The 19,210-nt window shown below is 38.6% G+C and overlaps 1 protein-coding gene and 1 long non-coding RNA gene across 24 annotated transcripts in view; one reads left to right on the forward strand and one right to left on the reverse strand.

The window, feature by feature from the left end:
* The window catches only part of GPHN (gephyrin), a 266,641-nt gene extending 264,721 nt beyond the window's left edge, over positions 1-1,920 (forward strand). For all 23 annotated transcript variants that reach the window (XM_064424218.1, XM_064424222.1, XM_064424221.1 and 20 more), the window contains one exon: positions 906-1,920. In XM_064424218.1, coding sequence (XP_064280288.1) covers positions 906-1,039 — 134 coding nt within the window. In that variant the 3' untranslated portion in view covers positions 1,040-1,920. The remainder of the gene's footprint in view (positions 1-905) is intronic.
* LOC135303042 (uncharacterized) lies at positions 1,909-17,308 on the reverse strand. Its single transcript, XR_010364579.1, has 4 exons — positions 11,271-17,308; positions 11,103-11,183; positions 6,033-6,186; positions 1,909-3,791 (listed from the first exon to the last, which is right to left on the reverse strand). It is a non-coding gene; the product is annotated as an uncharacterized LOC135303042 (long non-coding RNA).
* Between the last annotated feature and the right edge of the window lie 1,902 nt (positions 17,309-19,210).

Raw genomic sequence — 19,210 nt, forward strand, 5'->3', positions numbered from 1 at the left:
ATATATGAGTCTCCACAGGGAAATTTTAGTTCAGTTCTGGGGCCCTCATTACAAGAAAGTCATTGAGGTGCTGGAGAATTTCCAGAGAGGGGCAGTGAACTGGTGAAGGGTTTGGAGGGCAAGGTCTGTGAGGAGTGGCTGAGGGGGCTGGGGGTGTTTAGCCTGGAGAAAGGAGAATCACTGGAGATCTTAGCACTCTCTACAACCACCTGAAAGGAAGTTGTAGCAAAGTGGGGGTGGCAACAAGTGACAGGACATGAGGAAATGGTCTCAAGCTGCACTAGTGGAGGCTCAGTTTGGACACCTGGAAGAATTTCCTCTTGAAAGGGCTGTTGAACTTTGGAACAGGCTGCCAAGGGAAGTGGTGGAATCACCATCCCTAGAAAAGTTCAAGAAACAACTGGACATGGCACTAGTGCTATGGTTTAGTTGAAATGGTGCGGTTCTGTCAAAGGTAGGACTTAATTATCATGGAGGTTTTTTCCAACCTGAATTATTCTATTCAGAGAGAATAGAGTTAATCAAATTTGTTCTAGAACAGGATATTAAAGACATTCTAGACTGTCCTGATTTTAGTGTTTGTACAAATTGAAAAATAAAGTAATTTGATAGGATTACCAATTTACTAAGACAAGATACATGGTACAGATAATGTGGAAGGCTGGATAGGAAAGCAATCAGCAACAAGAGTGATGGTTTTGAGAACCAGTGCAGTGAGAGGCTGACTAAATCTCCACAGAGTTCTTTCTCTGTTTCCATCACCTTGGAACAGCAAGATCCCAGCTCCATGAATAAGTTAGCCACATAAACATTTTCATCATAACAGCTTTTGTTTGTTGCACCATGTTGCAGCATTTGGAACTAACTGAAGACTCCACTGAAATTGTTCTGCCTCTCTCCTGTAGGGAATCAGATGAGCAGTCGTCTGATGAGTATGCGCAGTGCCAATGGACTGTTGATGCTACCTCCAAAGACAGAGCAGTATGTGGAGCTTCACAAGGGGGAGGTGGTGGATGTCATGGTCATTGGAAGGCTATGATGTCACCAGCAAGAGCGAAGCTTTGATGCATGTCCACATATCATTGACTGTATCCTGTAATATGCAACGGCACAGCTAGTTTTTCCGATTTGGATAAAAGTTGATCAGTATAGTCAACATCTTGAAATATATTTCAAATGGAATTTAAATAAATACCTTTTAAAAAAAAAAAACTTTAAAACAAATCTTAACAAAGAAATTTATTCTGATTATATCAAAGCAACTTTTTCCTTTTCTTGCAATTGCTTTGTGTGTTCAATGCTAGTTCTAATAGCGGTAGCTTTTAGTAGACAGCAGTAGGTGCCTGCAGAACTTGTGTTTTTTCTCATCTTTAAGATACAACTACTTACGCTCTTAAAACAAGGCTGTCTGCTTATTTATACTAGCGTAGACAACACTTGGATTTCCCTTATTAGTATGCTTCATAACCGCTTCACAGAGAGCTTCTGCTTGTTCTTTATCTTGTATCTCGTGTTGATGTGCACAGTGCCAAAAGCAGAGTGGCTGCACTGGGAACCCAATGAAGCCCCGAGGTTTCCTCACCTCGCCGCGCATTCAGGGATGTCTCTTGTCCCGGCAGCCACCCAGCTCAGTACTCTTGGGCAGTAACTGGATACCTTTTATTTCAACAAACAAAAAAATTGCTTCCTTAAGTGCTGACAGCCTTTTTAACCAATACATTTAAAAATGTACAGAACTAAAAACTAAAAAAAATCAAAGACTGATCTTGTACAGATATTAGTGTTACCAGCATTCGTGTGGAAATTAAATGAGCAAAGAAATAAAACTAATGTTAAACAACTCTGTACCATAACATTTTCTGTAATGATATTGAAACTTAAATGAATAAAAAAAATCCTCAATCATTATTTAAAATTTCACCTGTTCAGCCTTGTTGTTTGAAACAAAAAAGTAGTTATTTAAGAGGGTATTTGGGGTGGGGGAAGAGTGTAGGGATGAAGAGAAATAATGTCCAGTATGTCCAGTCCAGGGCCTTCCCTCATACACAGTGTCATGAGTGAACTGAAACTGCAGAGTGAGCTCTCTCACACCTCCTAAGGGACAAAACAGAAGCAGCACTTGGAGGTGGGATGCTGTCTCAATCACACTAATCAAAGCTGGAGAATACTCCTTTTCCCCATATAAATTGCATAGCATTTGCAAACAGCTCTTGTGCTGCACTGTCTGGAATTTGATAAAGTGTTCTTTTTATATTTCTTTTTTCCCGTGAGATAAGGACTTTTCAGTTCCCACCAGACTGTGTATTTTGGTAGCTTCACATTTCATCTGGGATTAAGACCATAGCAGTGCCCTACAACACCTTGTTTCTTGGACTTCATGGGTAAAATGCTATCCCACCAACTCCATTTGTGAAGCCAGAGCATTTATCTATAGTATTTTTTGAAGACTTAGGGAGAACACAGAAAATTTAAATCCTGACTGCGACATTGGACCAGAGCTGTAGTTCCATGATAACTGCAGAGGGTATCCCTCTAGGCTGGTTTCAAAACCAAACTCTGTTTGCTGTGAAACTCCCTGTGTGGGCCATTGCAAAGGTTGAAGGCAGGTAGGCATACACTGTGTTTGGAGGCAATCCAGGGATTGATTGATCAGAGAAACAGTAACAGAACTTGCTGATCATAGGTTTTTTGTTCTGGACTACGTGTCCACATTTGTGATCTATCTATGTAGCAGCAGGGGGGTACCAAATTAAATTCATGGATGCCTGTTTTTACTGTACTAATATTTTAAACCACAGAAGGAAGAGTGAGGTGGGTTAACTCATCTCTGAAAAATAATGCAGAACATTGTGTGTTATAAGCCAAAGGATTACTATAATGTATAAGGGTTATTATAGGCAGCATGTGTAATGAAAATCAGAAGTTTATAAAGGACAGCAATTACATAAAGACTCACTAGCAATCAAATTCAATAGTTGTCTTAAAGGCAGAGTCTACTCCTTGAGTACATGCATTAGACACATTTGGATATAGAACTGTGACATTTTCACACTCTCCCAACTCTATTTCCTCAGAGGAAATAAAAATAAAGAGCCAGAGTCCAAATCAGGTTACGTTATCAAGCAAAAGTTGGGGCTGAAAATTAATGATTCTTATACTCTTACCTGACAGGAAACTAAGAGTAACAAGAGAGTAGATATTGAAGTGCACAAGCACAAAATTTGCCAAAACCTTTATTTTGCCTTATCCGGCAAATTGAAGTTAGTTTATAATATTGGGGGGGAAAAAACATGAAAATTGTCTTTTTTGCTGGCACTTTCCAAACATTTCTGATAGACTTTTATCCCAAATAAATTCAGGAATATATTCCCAACCTAGTATTTCTTTTGTGAGGGTATTTTATACATTTCCCAAAATTCCCGGTAAAAAACTGTGCTTGAATGCTTTATATCTACAGTAGCCTCCTTTTTGATTCTAAAGCCAGCTGGTGTTACTCCCATGTAAAAGGTGAAACCTAAGGACTACAGGTTAGACATGGAAGAGCATTTCTGCATGTACTGAAGAAAAGCAGAGACTCCTCTAGGAGAGGAGGACAATCAAAGTCACAACTATTGATGACAAAGGGTTTGCATGGGCAGAACAGCTGTAGCAGCTGGTGGTCATTAAAGCAGCAATCTGTAGAATAGCTTCCCATACCTGTATTTGGTCTATAAGTTGCAATTAAGTGCCTTATCCTCATGACGGAGAACATGATCTCTAGCAACTACAATCCTTCTCCTTCCTAGTGCCATCTGGTCTCAAGAGACAAAGCAGAGCATTTTCAGCATGATACTATCAGCAGCTGGATTTCCATATTTACTCCAAGTGAAAAATGCCACACTGGTGTTTCTTACGTGTTTTCTTATGGGTTTTGTTTGGTTGTTTGTTTTCTTTCAAACTTGACTGTTGTTTTCTAGTAAATCTATCCTATCCTCCACTCAGAGAGATGAGTTGTCATGCTGGATTTAAAGTCAGCATTGAAATGCAGGCAAATCTTGGGTAATTTGTGGGGAGGAAAAGCCTGCACATTTTGCAAATGTTACAACCTCATGAGCTGCTGCTAGCTGCATGTTTTCTGGAAGGGCTCAGTGACTCATATTCAGCATTCAATTAAGACTTGCTCTTTGCATTTGTGCAATATCGCACACAAGCTGATAAAGTTCTTGGAATATAAAGCCTTCAAAAGGTGATGCACAGAGGCTCAGTTGCTCTCTAGTTTTAGACTGATCTGGCTCAGAAGACTTGCTCTATTCCAGCACCATGCAGCGATACCAAGCATGCTCTGTCCCCATGCAAGGACTTCTGCATTTCCATGGACCCAATCTGTGTTTAGAAATGCAAGCAACCAAGTAATTTTTGCAGAGTTAATTCACAAGCAAAACCGAAACCTTATTGTACTCTACTAACTCTGCAGATTATCTGAGTATACGACAGAAGACAAAGGTATTACCCTGACCTTGATAACCAGGGACTGAAAAATAAAGTTACTTCAAGAAAAGTGTAAGATAAAATCAAAGGTAAGTGTATATATAAATATATATACACACATATATATTAGCACACAAAAAACTGCCCCACTGGACTGACAAGGAGGAATGCAAAGTGGTTTTTGTCAGTACCTGGCACATCAGTACCTATCCTCATGCAGATATTACTGTGGCCCAAGACAATATAACACATTAATGTGTCTGACAAGAGCCTTTCCTATTTAGGTCTGTCTGTTATGGCAAAGTAACCAATAACAGTCATTTTGAAATGTGCTGATTTGACCACTAAGGGGGACCCAATTTTGTGACCATGTACAGACCAGACCTTGAGCCGAGAAGCCAACATGGACATTTTCAACACACCTCCCTACGCTGGCAATGACTGATACTAGCAGGAGAAGCTTCTGTGGAGCTACTTAGGAAACTGCTGAGAAGGAAACAACATACCACCAGAATCATCCTTGCACGGTGTGTGGCCTGTGCACTTCTAGATTTGGTTTTTTTTCAAATTGGCCCTCTGCAAAACACTGGCCAATAGTTCACACCTCCAGAGAAGTGTAAATGCATGGCAAGGAGATAATTATCCAGATTCCAAATACTACTCCACCCAATGTTTGTGGCAAAAACTCCCACATTTTCACAGTGTGAAGCAGTATCTCCTCTGTTTTACTCTGAATCTGCCATCTCCTACTTCTGTTTGATGCCTCTTAGTTTTTTTGTTGGAGCAGACAAAGAAGTCACCCTCACTTTGCCACTCATAATTTTATAGATGGCTATCTTCTGAATTGAATGTCCTAATCTATGTAGTCTGCCCTTTGTGGTCACAGACCATATGCAAGTGTCTGTAACTTGGATGATCTCTATCACAGATTCATGGAACCATCAAGGTTGGAGTGGACCTTCAAAATCATCAAGTCCAACCACCAATGCAGCACTGTCATCCCTAAACCACATCACCCATCCCTGTTGCTCTTCTTTCACCCTCTTCAGGTCTGTCAGAAACAAGGAGATCAGAACTGCATACATATTAAAAGACACCACTATCTCATACTAATCACATCATGATGACTTCTGTTTGTTCTCTATTTCCTAATATTTTTTGTTCTTCAGTACTTCTGACTGATACGTTTTTATGGATCTTAAAAATCTTTATTGGTAATACTCTTATTTTCTTAAAAGAGATGACCTTAAGTTCTCATGCTTTACTGGTAGTATCCAACGTGGGAACAGTAATTATAATTCCAGTTTAAGAAAATAATCTCATATGAGTAACTTTACTTTTATCTAATTTCCTTAGCTGTTTTTACTCACTTCCAGTCAATTTTGAGAATTCCATGTGCAGTTCTTGCTCCTGGTAAGTGGGTATCGTCCTGGAATTTAGTTGCCTTCAGTTCAGTCTGATAATGGAGACTGCAGTGATCCTACCTCCACTGAGGATCTGTTCTATGTTTTGTGGAAAGACTGCTTTGGTGGTTTGACAACTATGCTGTAATATTGATACTTTACCTTATTATGTCTGATCTTTTCGTGTGGTTTCTTGCCAGCTAGATTTCTTGCTGTTGTTGACAGCCTCTTCAGCTGTGCTCATTTCAGGATGCTGTTGCATTGCCTTGGTGAACTGCCAGAAGACCAAGACCATCCTCATGTATTCATGGAGATACTGCAGAGAAAAAAAAGAATTTGGCTTAATATTTTCCTATAGCTTTCTTGTATTTGGATGAAGCTGCTGGAACAGGCTTGTTCATGGTCAAGGCTGCTGATCAGTCTCCAGGGATGTGGCTCTGCAGAGCTTTGTGGCTCAGGGCATGGGCTGCACTCAAGAGAATGAGCTCGGGCAATTGTGTAGGCGAGTGTACTGGAGCCAGTGCTGCTGACAGCAGTTTGGTTGTGGTGTACTGTGCTGCCTGCCAGGACTTTTGTGTCAGAGCTAGGTAGCTATTCATCACTAAAGATATTGAATCATGAAAATAAAAATGGCCTGAGAGCTATTTACATGCCAGTCTTAGGAGGGGAGAGGCACACATGCAGATGCAGTGGTATTTGAGCCCATCTGACTAAAAGACAGCTGACACATCCATGACTGACTTTCTGTAATTTACTCCCTAATGGCTGAATCCAATCAATTTGCCCAATGTGCTATGAAGAGCCAGAGAACAGAGCAGAAGATGGGATTTAATGTGCTCTTGGCAGTCTGCATTACAAAGGAGTCATGCTGCAGCTTTCTCCATTGACTGGATTTTTTCTAAGAGGTGGTGACTAGGGTTAGATTAAAACAAAAACTAAAAACCCAAAAAAAACCAAAACAAAAATAAACCACACACAAAACCAAAGAAAACCTAAAATAAAAACAAACAAACAAAACCACCCCAACCAAAACAACAACAAAAAAGCAAAGTTAACAGTCCTTTGTTAAGGACTGGGATAAAAAGCAGACACACTAACGATCACAAAGGGGCTGGTGGGTGGGCAAACCCAAATAACACCTGGGCCAAGCTTCTCCCAGGCCCATCACTAGCAGACACAGCGAGGACACAGGTACAGGCAGTCAGATGCCCATTATGTATGACATTCAGAGACTTCTCAGCAAAGGAGAGTATGTTCTTTTTATTTCTGCTTCCATCTTCAAGAACAAGTTTGTCCAGGTAAAAAGTCCTTGAAATTAAAGCATTTAGCATGCAAAAAATAAAATTGCTTGCAATTATTACAATTTTTCTTTTTCTCCGTCAGTTCAACAGGTACTCCTCATTCAGTTATTCTCACTATTGCTTTTCTGTATTTACTACACACATACAGATATATTTCCCTTCTATAGACTCACTCTGCTCACATTTTAAAGGCAATAGTTCTGAAACCCAGCAATAGCAATGATGCAGATTACAGAAGGACAAAGATTTGTTTTCATTTTCCTTTGTGAGGCCTTACTCATTTCTGTAGCAGTAGCTAGAACTGTTGTAGATTAAAAAAAATACAGTTCTGTGCTGCCTCATTAAGGTTGTTAGCCACCAATGGCAGTTCAACCTAGTCAGAATCAAAGCCAGCCCTTCCTGGGCAATCTCTCACCACTTGCAGATTCTCCTACCCTTGCAGTATAACCATCCTCCCTGCCTGTCATCCAGCACTGGCCAAAGCCCTGCAGGACTGTGGCAGCAGCCCACACTCCTACAATTCTGCATTCACAGTGTGCCTAAAATATGTGAATTCTATTTATGTGCTGTACATCAACAGTGTTTTTCACAGGATTTCACTCTCTCCCTTTGTGATAATTATGACATCCTTTGGTCTTACCTTGATTAATTAAATCTTACGTTGTTGATACACCTGCAGAATGCTAATGAGCTATGAGTCTCCTTTTTCAGGATACTTTATGATTTATTCCTGCTTTATTTATCAGACCTCATTTACTACAAAGAAGGCAGCTGCCCTAACCAATCAACCCAAGAAAATAGCTCCATTACTTATTCATTTACACTAAAATAAAATTTAAAAGTAGCCTTTGATCTTTTTTACATACTGTGTCTCACCTTTGGGAGGAGATTCTACTAGACATACAGAAATTTAATGCACCGTCCTCCTCCAAATTCCTTCTTAGGACACTTCATCTCTGATGCCTGTCAAAACCAAGCTCTGACAATGGTACATAACATGTGATTTCATTATCAACTTAATAATATGGTTATACTTATCAACTTATTCTTCTTGTATTTTCTCATTTTTCTCTTTCTCTAATTTTGTATCTCACACCTAAATTACCTGGGATATTTTTCCAGTCTGTTTTAGAACAGCACTTAGCAGGATCCTGGTTCAAAACCATTAACATCACAGTAATTCTAGAAAGACAGTGAATCATCAATACAGTGTCTCTTCCATCATGTTTATACTAGGAGAAATTATTGATAATAGTACTCAAGAGGTTTCTGACCACAGCAATCAGGTATCCAATGTTTTGAATTACACTTGAAGAGTGATTTGCAATCATCCTTTATCCTTATTCAGCTTCTTTCCCTTCTTTTCATTTATGCATACTCCTGTTTCATTATTCCACATTCTCCTCTCTCCTCACCAACCCAGCAGATAAGCTCTAGGGCCACCAAGCCAAACCACTATGAAATCTATTGTAGTGTAGTCTCTGGTAGGCAAATGTCAGCACTGATGGAGCTTTTATTTTTTTGTTCAGGTTAATCAAAAACAGAACCCATTTGTCCACAACTGACCCAACTGTGTGATCACTGATCCCTGTGCTGTCAATCCCTGTTCACCAATGCCTCATGTGATGCTGACAGCACACCCATGTTCCCAGAGGTAAAAATGAAAAACTACTGGAACCTCTCACAGTGGCCATCCCATATGAAATATGTGGATCTTCCCAGGTGAGTTAGCACCAAGAAGCATTAAATATTTCCTTGAAGATTAAATAAGAAGTATGAATGTATTTCCCATTTCCATACACTGTTTTTCTTCTTTTAAGGGTGACTTTATTAACAGACCTTGTGACCCTGAGACAAAAGCCAGCTTCTCTGGGCCTCTACAGAGCTCATATTTACACTGGCTCTTTGTCTCAGCATTAACACCATAAAGTTAGGAGAAACAAATTTAAAACACACCTTTTGGCCCCACTCCAGTAATCATTTCAGGCTAATGCTACCCACATTCATATAGATAGAAAATCACTACTAATACTTAATAAACCTCTCTCTAAATGTATCAGAAGCTGAAAGCTGGTAGCAAGATTGGGATATAGGACTCTCAGGAAATAAGACAGTAGAATAAAGGCACTGTAGAGACAAGAATGCAAAGAATGTGAGAAAATAAGTAAGAGGGTTATAGAATGTCTTAGATGATATTTTTCTGCTTCAGCAATACCTACAGAGCCACCATTCTTCTGTTGTCAAAGACTAGATCTTTTGCCAGCTTCTGGACATAAACTGACCTGACATGAATGTGAGCTCCTGTGTGTATAGCCATTGTCACTAGTGATGCAATATAATAAAGTCACGATCCAGAACAAGAATCTCAATTTTTCTTTGCAGAATAGATGTCTTATTTTTTCCAGTCATACTTCCTGTAGAGCTTCAATAGCTTGAAGTGTTAGCTGTTGCTCACTATTGACTTCTCTACTTCAATGATCTTCCTTCACACACTTCTCCATTTTGCTAAGTCATGAAAGTATGCATGAGCTCTTGTACAATCAACCCCCTTTTCTGTCCACATGCTGTTACTGTGTGGTCTTCTTTATTTCTGGGGTTTAAGTTTGGATTTTCTTTTGTATTATTACATCCTCCCTGTTCTCTTCCTGTTTAGACAGAAATCTTTCTGACTTACAGGTATCCCTATCTCAGCTACTTGAAAGAAGACAGAAAGATTTTAGTAGGGACCGATGTCAAAATCTGGATGGGCAGAGAGCAAAGATCTCATCTCTGTTTCCAAACAAGAGCAAAAACAGAAGAGCAAAAGCACAGAAAACATGAAAACTAGTTCTATATGTCTGGAAAATTAATCTAATATATTTAGTTTCTGCTGCTGACTTTGAAAAGTAATTTGTGTCAGATTTTTGTCTTCAGAAAATATGCTATTGCAAAACATTTACAGGTTCACTGTGAAATACAAATTGTAGTTCCCAGACTTTGGTTTCTCAGATAGATGTTCAGGACTTTTGAAAGACCATTTCAGCAATAACCCTTTGGGTTCACAAAGATGGGCAATCAAGCAAAAGTGCATGAATATTCAGTGACTGAAGTGCCAGGGGTCTCCTTGGATGCTGAAGGATCTGCATACAGATAGCTTCGATTTAGACTCCCAGTATGTGAAGGAATCATATAGTGTGAGGCTCACTCAATGTTTCCTTTCTGCCCAAAATCAGCAGTATGTCCTGGCACCAGAAATCTGTCTTTTCTGTATCTCCTGCACTGCCATATGCACCCTGGCTTGCGCAGAAAAGGAGCAGATTTTTTGTCGGTGGTGTTGCACAAACTAGGCAAGCAAAAGTTAGATGGCAGAAGGAAATGAAAGCTGTCTCTTATACAAGCACCTGCACCACAGCAAAGAACAAGGCTTCACCACAATCACTTCTCAATCAAGCAATGTGCTCAGATGTGTGCTACGTTCAGATGTGTCATAATAAGTGCAGTCCATAACATTCAAATATCTCAAGTGTGCCTGCACCTGAAAACAAGGCTTACTACATAATTTACCAATACATGTTTCTACTGCAGACAGAATAGAGATTAAAATAGCATCTATTTCATACTGATCCTGGTAGATAATGACATTACTAGGGTAAGGCCTATTCCTGAGTTTGTTAGAAATGGCATAATCCTTTTTCCTGCTTTTATTAGGTCAAATACAATGAAGCAAAAAGTGGGGAAAATATTAGACTTCAGCTATGACAGTTTTTCTGATATTTATTCACTTCCCTATTGCTATTCCTAATTTAATAATAGATAAGAAGCTGAAACTTCATGAGTTGCGAGTTCTTTAGAAGAAATTTTCCTGTGTACTCCTTGCCAATAGATCAGCATTTGTTTGGCCATATTATTAGAAGATACCCAGTGCTCATTCCCTGCTGTGATTACATCTCACCTTCCAGCTTCACTGGCAGGTTTGTTCTAGAAAGGCCTTGCTGTTTGACTTGTTTGGTGGATGGCAGCCATCGCAAGTCCACTGCAAAACAGATAAAACACAGGATGGTGGAAAGGTTGAGGAAGCTGCAGAGCTACACCAGTTCAAAGAGATAAAGCTGGTCCATACCTCCTCTTCCTTTGCAAAACCCCTTGTCTGAGCCTGAATTTCTCTCCAGGTAGCATATCTGCAATGTCCTCAAGCATGAGGTCTGCCAGGCTCATGTTTCAAGCAGAATGTGGACCTGTCTTGAAGCACTCTCCAGGAAGTTCTGCTAGGATTAGCATCAGCAGCCTTTCTGACATCCTGCATTTCTGCACAAATCTCTACAGACTATCCATCTGGAACAAGTAGGCACCTAAAGAAAGCCTTCATTAATGTCCACACTTTCCTTCGTTTATATTTCTCCATTTCTTGTTAGTGATGAAACACTGTTATCTCTGCCTGCCAATTACAGAATTCTGAATGACAGAAACAGAAGACACTCAACTTATTGATGCCCCTTAATTTACGTCTAACCTCATCATCATTTTGCATATGACTGAATCAATCTCTTGAACAAAAGCTTTAATGATCCTCCTTCACACACTTCTCCATTTTGCTAAGCCATGAAAGTTTGAATGAGCTCTTGTTCAATCCACCTCCATTTTTGTGCACATTGTATTACTGTGTGGTCTTCCTTATAGCTGGACAGTGGCCTTCGTGCAGCTCATTGTCCTAATTGCCAGCTGGTGATCCTAAAGTGATCTCCATGACCTGGAGGAAAAGTACTTCAGTTTATGATGTGTTCTCATTTAACTGTTTTCTTAATTTTTTGTGTGCTCACATCTTTTCATCCACACATCTATCTCTCTGAAGATCTTGTTGCTTCTCTCTCAGCATACACTTTGGTATATGTTTTTAATTTTTCATTGTTATGTTCTTTTTCACTCACCTCCTCTCTTAGCAGCCATTCATTTAGAAATGGGGGTAATGCAGAGAGCATTGGGCTATGAAGAGATATCACAGTACATGCTTAAGAACTTATTTTACCACTCCACATGAAATGAAGACAATAATGTATAATTTAATCAACAGTAACAAATTTGCATTTTAAAATAATCTGTGACAAACATATAGGGACAAACACCTAAATTATATTTTACTAGTACATAGTGCTATAATACTGTATTTCTTGTGATTTTATTACAAAGACTGCAATATGAGAAGTAGTAAAGCAAACAGAATAGAAGTGCTTAATATATTTTCCTGCTACACACATACCACCACAGCATCATTCAGACAAAAAAAGCCTCTCTTAAGAAATCCAGCATTTGGATCTGCTGCATTGAGGGAAGGAGACCTGCTTATTTATCTTAATCACTTCTCCTCGAGAGTTTTGTCCCCATTTTTTGTCCTGTATAAACAATTTTAGATACTAATTTGGCAGTAATATTTTTTCACTATATTTTCTATAGGAAAGGAAAAATAGCTGATGTATTGTATTCCAATTATTATCTGTTACCATCTTTGTTTCCTTCTGTCTAACTGATCCTTCTCCCCAGATGCTCACAGTTTTTCAGCTTTTCCTCTGATCAATTTTCCTGCTCTCTAGATTGCTATTTTTCTCACTTCTCACAATCCTTCAACTCTCCTCTGTACCTATTTCTCTTTATAAATAGTACCTTCCTCCCAAGATATATTTCTTCTCCTGTGCAATCGTGTCCCTTCTTTTCCTTAAATTTCTTACCATGTTATCTGCAAGTCTGCATTCCACTTTCAATTCCCAAATTTGCCTTATAGAGGTAAAGGCAGGGTGTGTTCTTCCTGAGTTTCTTAGAGCTGCAGACTCTGTTGTCTTCTCAACCTGCTGATCAGCTTTCAGTAAAGAATAAATAATGACCTTCACATACCCCCAGGCAGGTGAGAAGTATGACAATGTCAGGACAACTCATACTGGTCATGCAGAGGCTTTTCACACCTCTCAGGAGTTCTGCAAAACTAACAATGATTTCTGCTGTGAGCTGAGTAGGTGAGATAGCTGGCAGGAGTGACTAAAGGAGAACAGCAGGGGTGAGACTGGGAAAAGGCCAGAGTTTGGAATACAGAGCACAAATTCTAGTAACCTTCCCCAAAAGGGAGCTCAATTCCTGCCGGTCAATCTCTATTCCTTTGTGATTCTTGATATTTGTTCATCTTATCTGTTCTATTATCTCTTTCGGGTTTTTTTATCTTTCATTTCCTATTTTATTGTGCTGTTTTCTGATGCTTACTGTGTTTTTTTCAGGAAATCAAAGAGTGGCAGTAAGTCAAGCAGACTGCTTTAAGTAACATCCCAGATAAAGTTTCTAGTAAGAAAATAAAAGAATAAAGCAAAGCATCGTGGATATCAGATGCAGTTGGAACAAAGGAAAAATGTTCACAGGGAAGAAAAAATTCTATTGCAGACTTCAATTCCATTCATAACCTCGTACTATAGCAGAATTAAGTATTCCTGAAATACAAACTATGTATTCCTCTGTACTAGTTCACAACTACACAAGCATCAATAAATCTGGTTCTTTTGCAGTGGAATCTACGTTTGTTTAGTGACTGAAACCAATATTTAGGGAGAGGACTTGTAGATTGCAGCAGAAGGCAAAGAAACAGACACTTGAATTAACCTGTGACTTACACTTTTATGCTTCTGATTCAACCAATTCTCAGAACACTGCAGGGGGACAAGTGATAAAGAGAAATATCATATAGCGGGAACAAAATCCTAGTAACACACATTCTATTTCTGCCACAGAACTTCTATAAATGTGGGCAAATCACTCTTCTTTTTCTTCCTCAGCTTCTTCGTTTTGTGGACTGAGGAGAGACAGATATCTCTTGAAAATCCAACATACTAATGAGAACCATTGTATCTGGACCTGGTAATGTTGGTACTCTTATTATTATCTAGATGCTACAAACATTGCTCTCCTACTGGAATACCACGAAGGATTTTTGACAGAATATACTTGCTGCATTATGGACCATTTAGCATCTGAGCACACTAAATTGCTGCTACACTTGCTACTTGTCATTGGCACATCTCCGTGTAGTTCACAGCATGTGCAGTACTGTACTGGAGTTTTGAAGCATAAGTTCTGCACAAGCAGAGCAAAGCATAGGAGATGGGAGGCTCACTGTGCTTTCCTCCAAATGAGCACAGAGGATATACATAATTCACAATATCTGAAGAGACAAATGGCAATCTAAAGTTCCTTGAGAATATAAATTATCTTAATACTCTTTGAGGGCAGCTCATGTGTAATCAGATTCCAGTCCAGAACACTGTAAGGAACTAGTGGCAAATTCAAATTCTTGGTATCACCCATACTGTGAAGAGTGAAATAGCATTCAGTATAACTGGAAATGCCAACATTATTTTTCATGGGGAAAAAAAAATTATTATAGATTCTGTTTATCAACAGAACAAAGTAGCATTTACTGACATAGTGGTCCCAAAGAAAATTATTGTAACAGCATATTTTCTGCTTAAGTTACTTCTGCTCAAGTAAGTACTTGGAAGACACAAAATTTATGAAGTGCTGCTGTATGCTACAAGAACAAATTTAAAATGCTGCAAAAATACAGATCAGTAACATATTTTCATACTCATCAATGCACAGACTGGTGCAGATGCTTACCATCAATCTTCACATAAACTTACACATTGGAAGTGAAGATGAAAATTGTACAATGTTGGTAAATTAATTACACAGATTTTGAATACTGCTATATAGATCAAAGCTGTTTATATTAGTCAGCAATGATCATTTTGCTAACACAGAGGTAATAGGTATGAATGATTTCATGCCAAGATATGCTGCATATACTAACTACTAAAATGCAATAAATTTAAGAGTTAATTAAGAATACCTCCCTCATAAGCTAAATACCATGTCTGGAGAAGCATTGCACACTGCCTACGATAAAACATTTATTTGCATTCAAACAACCTGTCTGGATGCAAATAACAGGGCCATCAGAAATAACCTTATCCTAAGGAAAAATGTTAAATCCATCAAAATATAGGGATCAGATGCCAAGCAAGTAGTGATTGTTCTCCAGAGAAATGACATTAATGAGATATACTCTTTCAAATTCTGAGAGCTGAATTGTTGTTAAGTAAATGTATTTGCCCCAATTACAAGTATGTCATAACCCAAGATAAGCTGAAGAGACGGGACTGAAGACTTAACTAAATACTTCCAAAAGACTTAATTTCTGCAGTGGTAAATGTAACAACGGTGACTATAAAGCTCATGACATTTGTTCTGAAGTCATTCATTTGGCAAAGCAAAACCAGAATAACTACTCTTGAGCATTGCTGACTGACTGAACTGGTAGATAAGGTCCTTTAACTGCAGAAACCAGGATCACTGAGAATATCCTGTGCTGACTAAAACTGTCACTCTGACAGACCTTGAAGAGGCAAGGTGTGGCAAAGGACTGCTTCCCCATGCAAATGGAGCTGCTATTCAGCCTCAGCTTACTGGAATCCCATCTAAAATGTTCTCAGGCAATGCTGCAAAGACTAAACAACGTCAGAGTATTGCATTTCCCCGACTACAACAGTGGGAAGAGGAACGAATTGCCTGCATTGCAAATGTAGTAAAAAATACCTCTTAATTGCTGTGCCTGGAGCAAAGAAAAATAACTCAGCACAGAGGCTTGCTGGGTTACATACCAAAACTGTCCTATACTGAGCTGATTCAGTACACTGGTATGCAGTGCTGGCTCACCGAGCCAATACAGCCTATCAGCTCCCGTGAAAGAAAAATTACTGCTGGGAGAATGACAGTCATTGAAGATCCTGCAAGCAGTAGAGCTACCAAGCATAATGGTTTTGACTATGCTTTTTAGGAAATATTGCAAAATTGAGCAGTATTCATGCAGTATATTCCAAAGCAATTTTTGCAACTTTCTGGAAAGATGCAGATTCATGAGAATGGTATGGAATTGGCAATGCAGTTTATAGATTTACCCAAGTTAATGAAGACAATCCCTATAGCTCCACACAGCTATGAGGAAAGGATTATTCTCTTAGTATCAAAACAACTTTTTCCCTCCTTAAAGACAATTGTGTAGCTGTTACTGCCTTCTTAAAGGTATCAGGTAGGCCAGCTTTGTTTACAGCATATGACACATGCTGAAACACATGACAAGCAATCCTCCATAATTCACTATTACAAATCAAGCAGCTATGCCTCCATTGCTTGATGGGTAAATGAAATCTACTGGCATTTTATAAGGAAGACATTATATTGGGATCAGCGTGGACATCTACAAAGGGACTGGATGCCATACCTGAATACTCTGTGCCAATACTCCAGCTTTATAGCATGTGATGAAATGACACAAGAAAGATTTTTCTGAGCATGGTTCTCAAAGGAAAAAAAAAAGGTTGATCTCAGTTTCAGAATATTTGCAATAAAACTTACAGAATTAGGGATCCAAAAAAAGGAGATTTTGAGCAACAATTCTAATGCTGGGGAAAAACAGACATGCTGGCTGGCAGTTAATTGCCCCCAATTATCATCTGCTGAAAGAAAGCTGAAAAAACAGGAATATTCAATCAAAGATTTTAAAAAGAACAATTTTGAAAGTGATTCTGCCTGATGCTGTATTCAGACATCCATGTTGTTAAAGGTACAGCACAGATTAGCCACAAATCTTTTTGTGTCAGTAATTAAGGGAGGGGAGAGTTATCACACTGGGGTGCAGTATCATACAGACAAACTGAAAGTCTATACCAAAAAAGACTCATAAAGCATAGCATGTAAGATTATTTCAGTGAAAACTTAGAAAAAGGGAACAAAAAGAATTATGATATTGTTTGTGTATGTTTTACAGTATCTTACAGCTGTCTTACTGTACATCTAGTTTGCATTCAAGAGAAAAATTCATTGCATTTCAGGTTTATAGAATATGTGAACTGTAGTGTCATACTTTTGAGTGACAAGTATATAAAGCACAAGCTTTACACTGCAGCATGATCAGAGAGGAAGGTCTTGTCTTTAACATAATTCCCACTACTATGCTGCCTTTCAGGGAAGATTAATCTAAAAGAAGAATCTAAAAGAAGAATCTAAAAACCACAAATGTCTTACTTCAGCGGGATTTAACACCAAAGTATTTTCCTTAGGCAGTATCAACTGCTGAAACTTTTGTTGGTTCTTTTTGTTGGTTCTTTACCTATTTTCTCACAGATCTCTGAGCTATCTCATAGGTTTTATTTCCTCACAAATAGAGGAAAAACAAGAATCAGCAAACAGATACAAAGAGATAAGATAATCTATTGTAATCTAGTTGTACTAATTTGAGTACAACTTAGTAGGGGAAAACAGTGGAAGAAGGATAATTTTTATTGCTTGTTCTTTCTTTTCTGGATTAAAAATAGTGCCCCAAAGTGTTACACTAACAACCTCACTTTCTGTTTTTATTTGGGGCACCAATCCTCTGGGAACCATCCTATTTCTGAGCTTAAAACCCCACACTGAGGGATGAATAGTACTCCCAGATTTAAGACATCTCTTCTGGAGATTAACCTTTTTCTGCAGCTGAACTGCTGCTGGGTTTATGACCCTACTCATAAATATTATGACCTTACTTGGAATTGCAAAATTTTTTTATCTGAAGGATTATAAGGAGTGGCAGAGGACACTAGAAACCAGAGAGGAAGATGTTCTGGCTACCCAGATGAACGTGAATGCAGAATGAGGTTATTGAAAAGGAAATAAGCAAAAATTCTAGATGCTATCAAGGAGAAAAACATAACTGCATTTGTTGTCTTGAACAATGAAAAATGTTGAAATGAAATTGGATTCCTGTATTGATTTCAAAATTTAGGGTTTCTGTTGCTGGGTTATGGAGACCAATAATTCTATTTTTTTTTCTCGCTTAATGCAGAATTTGGTTTATGGACTTTGGTGTTTTGCACTCTTCATCAAAACATTAGATACCCAATGCAACCAGCCCTACACGTGGACTAGTGCTCCTGTTACATTCTTTCAGATGGCTGGTGCATGTGTCTACTTAAGAGTTAAAACAATCATCAAATTTGTAGTCAGGAGATATCAGATTGCTGTAAATCAGACTGGAAAGTTCACTGAGAGATGCTGTCATTTCCCCAGCAACACAGGGAGAATATATAGACAAAGTCTGAGCAGGTAGGAGCTCACTTTCATTCATATTCAATTACAGGTGACATTTAAATGTGATTATCCAAGATATAAGCTATCAATATCTGAAGGCCAAGGGAAAAATCCCTGTGAAGTTCTCAGAGACAGGAGGAAAAAAGTCTATTTCAATAGATGTCAGACATGAAAGTGGAGAGATAAAAAGAAGAGTACACAATTTCTCAAAGCAGTGCAAGAATTAAAGATCAAGAAGAAAAGGGTAATCAAGATTTATTCTATTATCATAAAAGAACTAACCAAACAAACAGCAGAAAGGTCAAGAAAGAGAATGGAATACAGAGTCTGGCATCAGGCAGACAAGAATGCCTTAGGGATTGCATTAAAAAGTATTTTGGCAAATAAAGAGGGATGACACCAGCCTGGAAGGGCTCCAAGGTGCAGTTAGAAGAGAAAGTACATCTGCTGTAGAATTGATGCTCCGTGAGTTTAGAGATAAAGAGTTTAGAGATAAAGGGGAGGAGAGTTATGGGGCAGACAGATGGGGATTACTTCTCCAACCCACATAAGCACTGTGGCCAGTGAGGCCCTTCTGACAGCATTGCTTTTTCGCAACTGTCTGTAGAACCATTCATAGACTGCAAAGCATAAATATGGTTAAACAGTGACATAAAAAGGAATTTTTACCTAATCCTTTGGTGATTTTTCATTTCCCCTCCAGAGGGCAATGGTTTCAAAGAAAACATTTTGTTCCATGTTAGGCTGATTCCTCAGCTTGAGTCTGAATTTATTTTTTCTCTTTTCTATTGATTGCAATCAGCCAGATTTAGATTGATCACAATTATATCTGCACTCTGCTGGCAAACAGTGACACCAATTCATGTCAAATTCAGTTCATCAAAGATGAACATTTCTTTGTTA

Source organism: Passer domesticus, chromosome 6 (assembly GCF_036417665.1).
Source record: "Passer domesticus isolate bPasDom1 chromosome 6, bPasDom1.hap1, whole genome shotgun sequence".
Lineage (NCBI taxonomy): Eukaryota > Metazoa > Chordata > Aves > Passeriformes > Passeridae > Passer > Passer domesticus.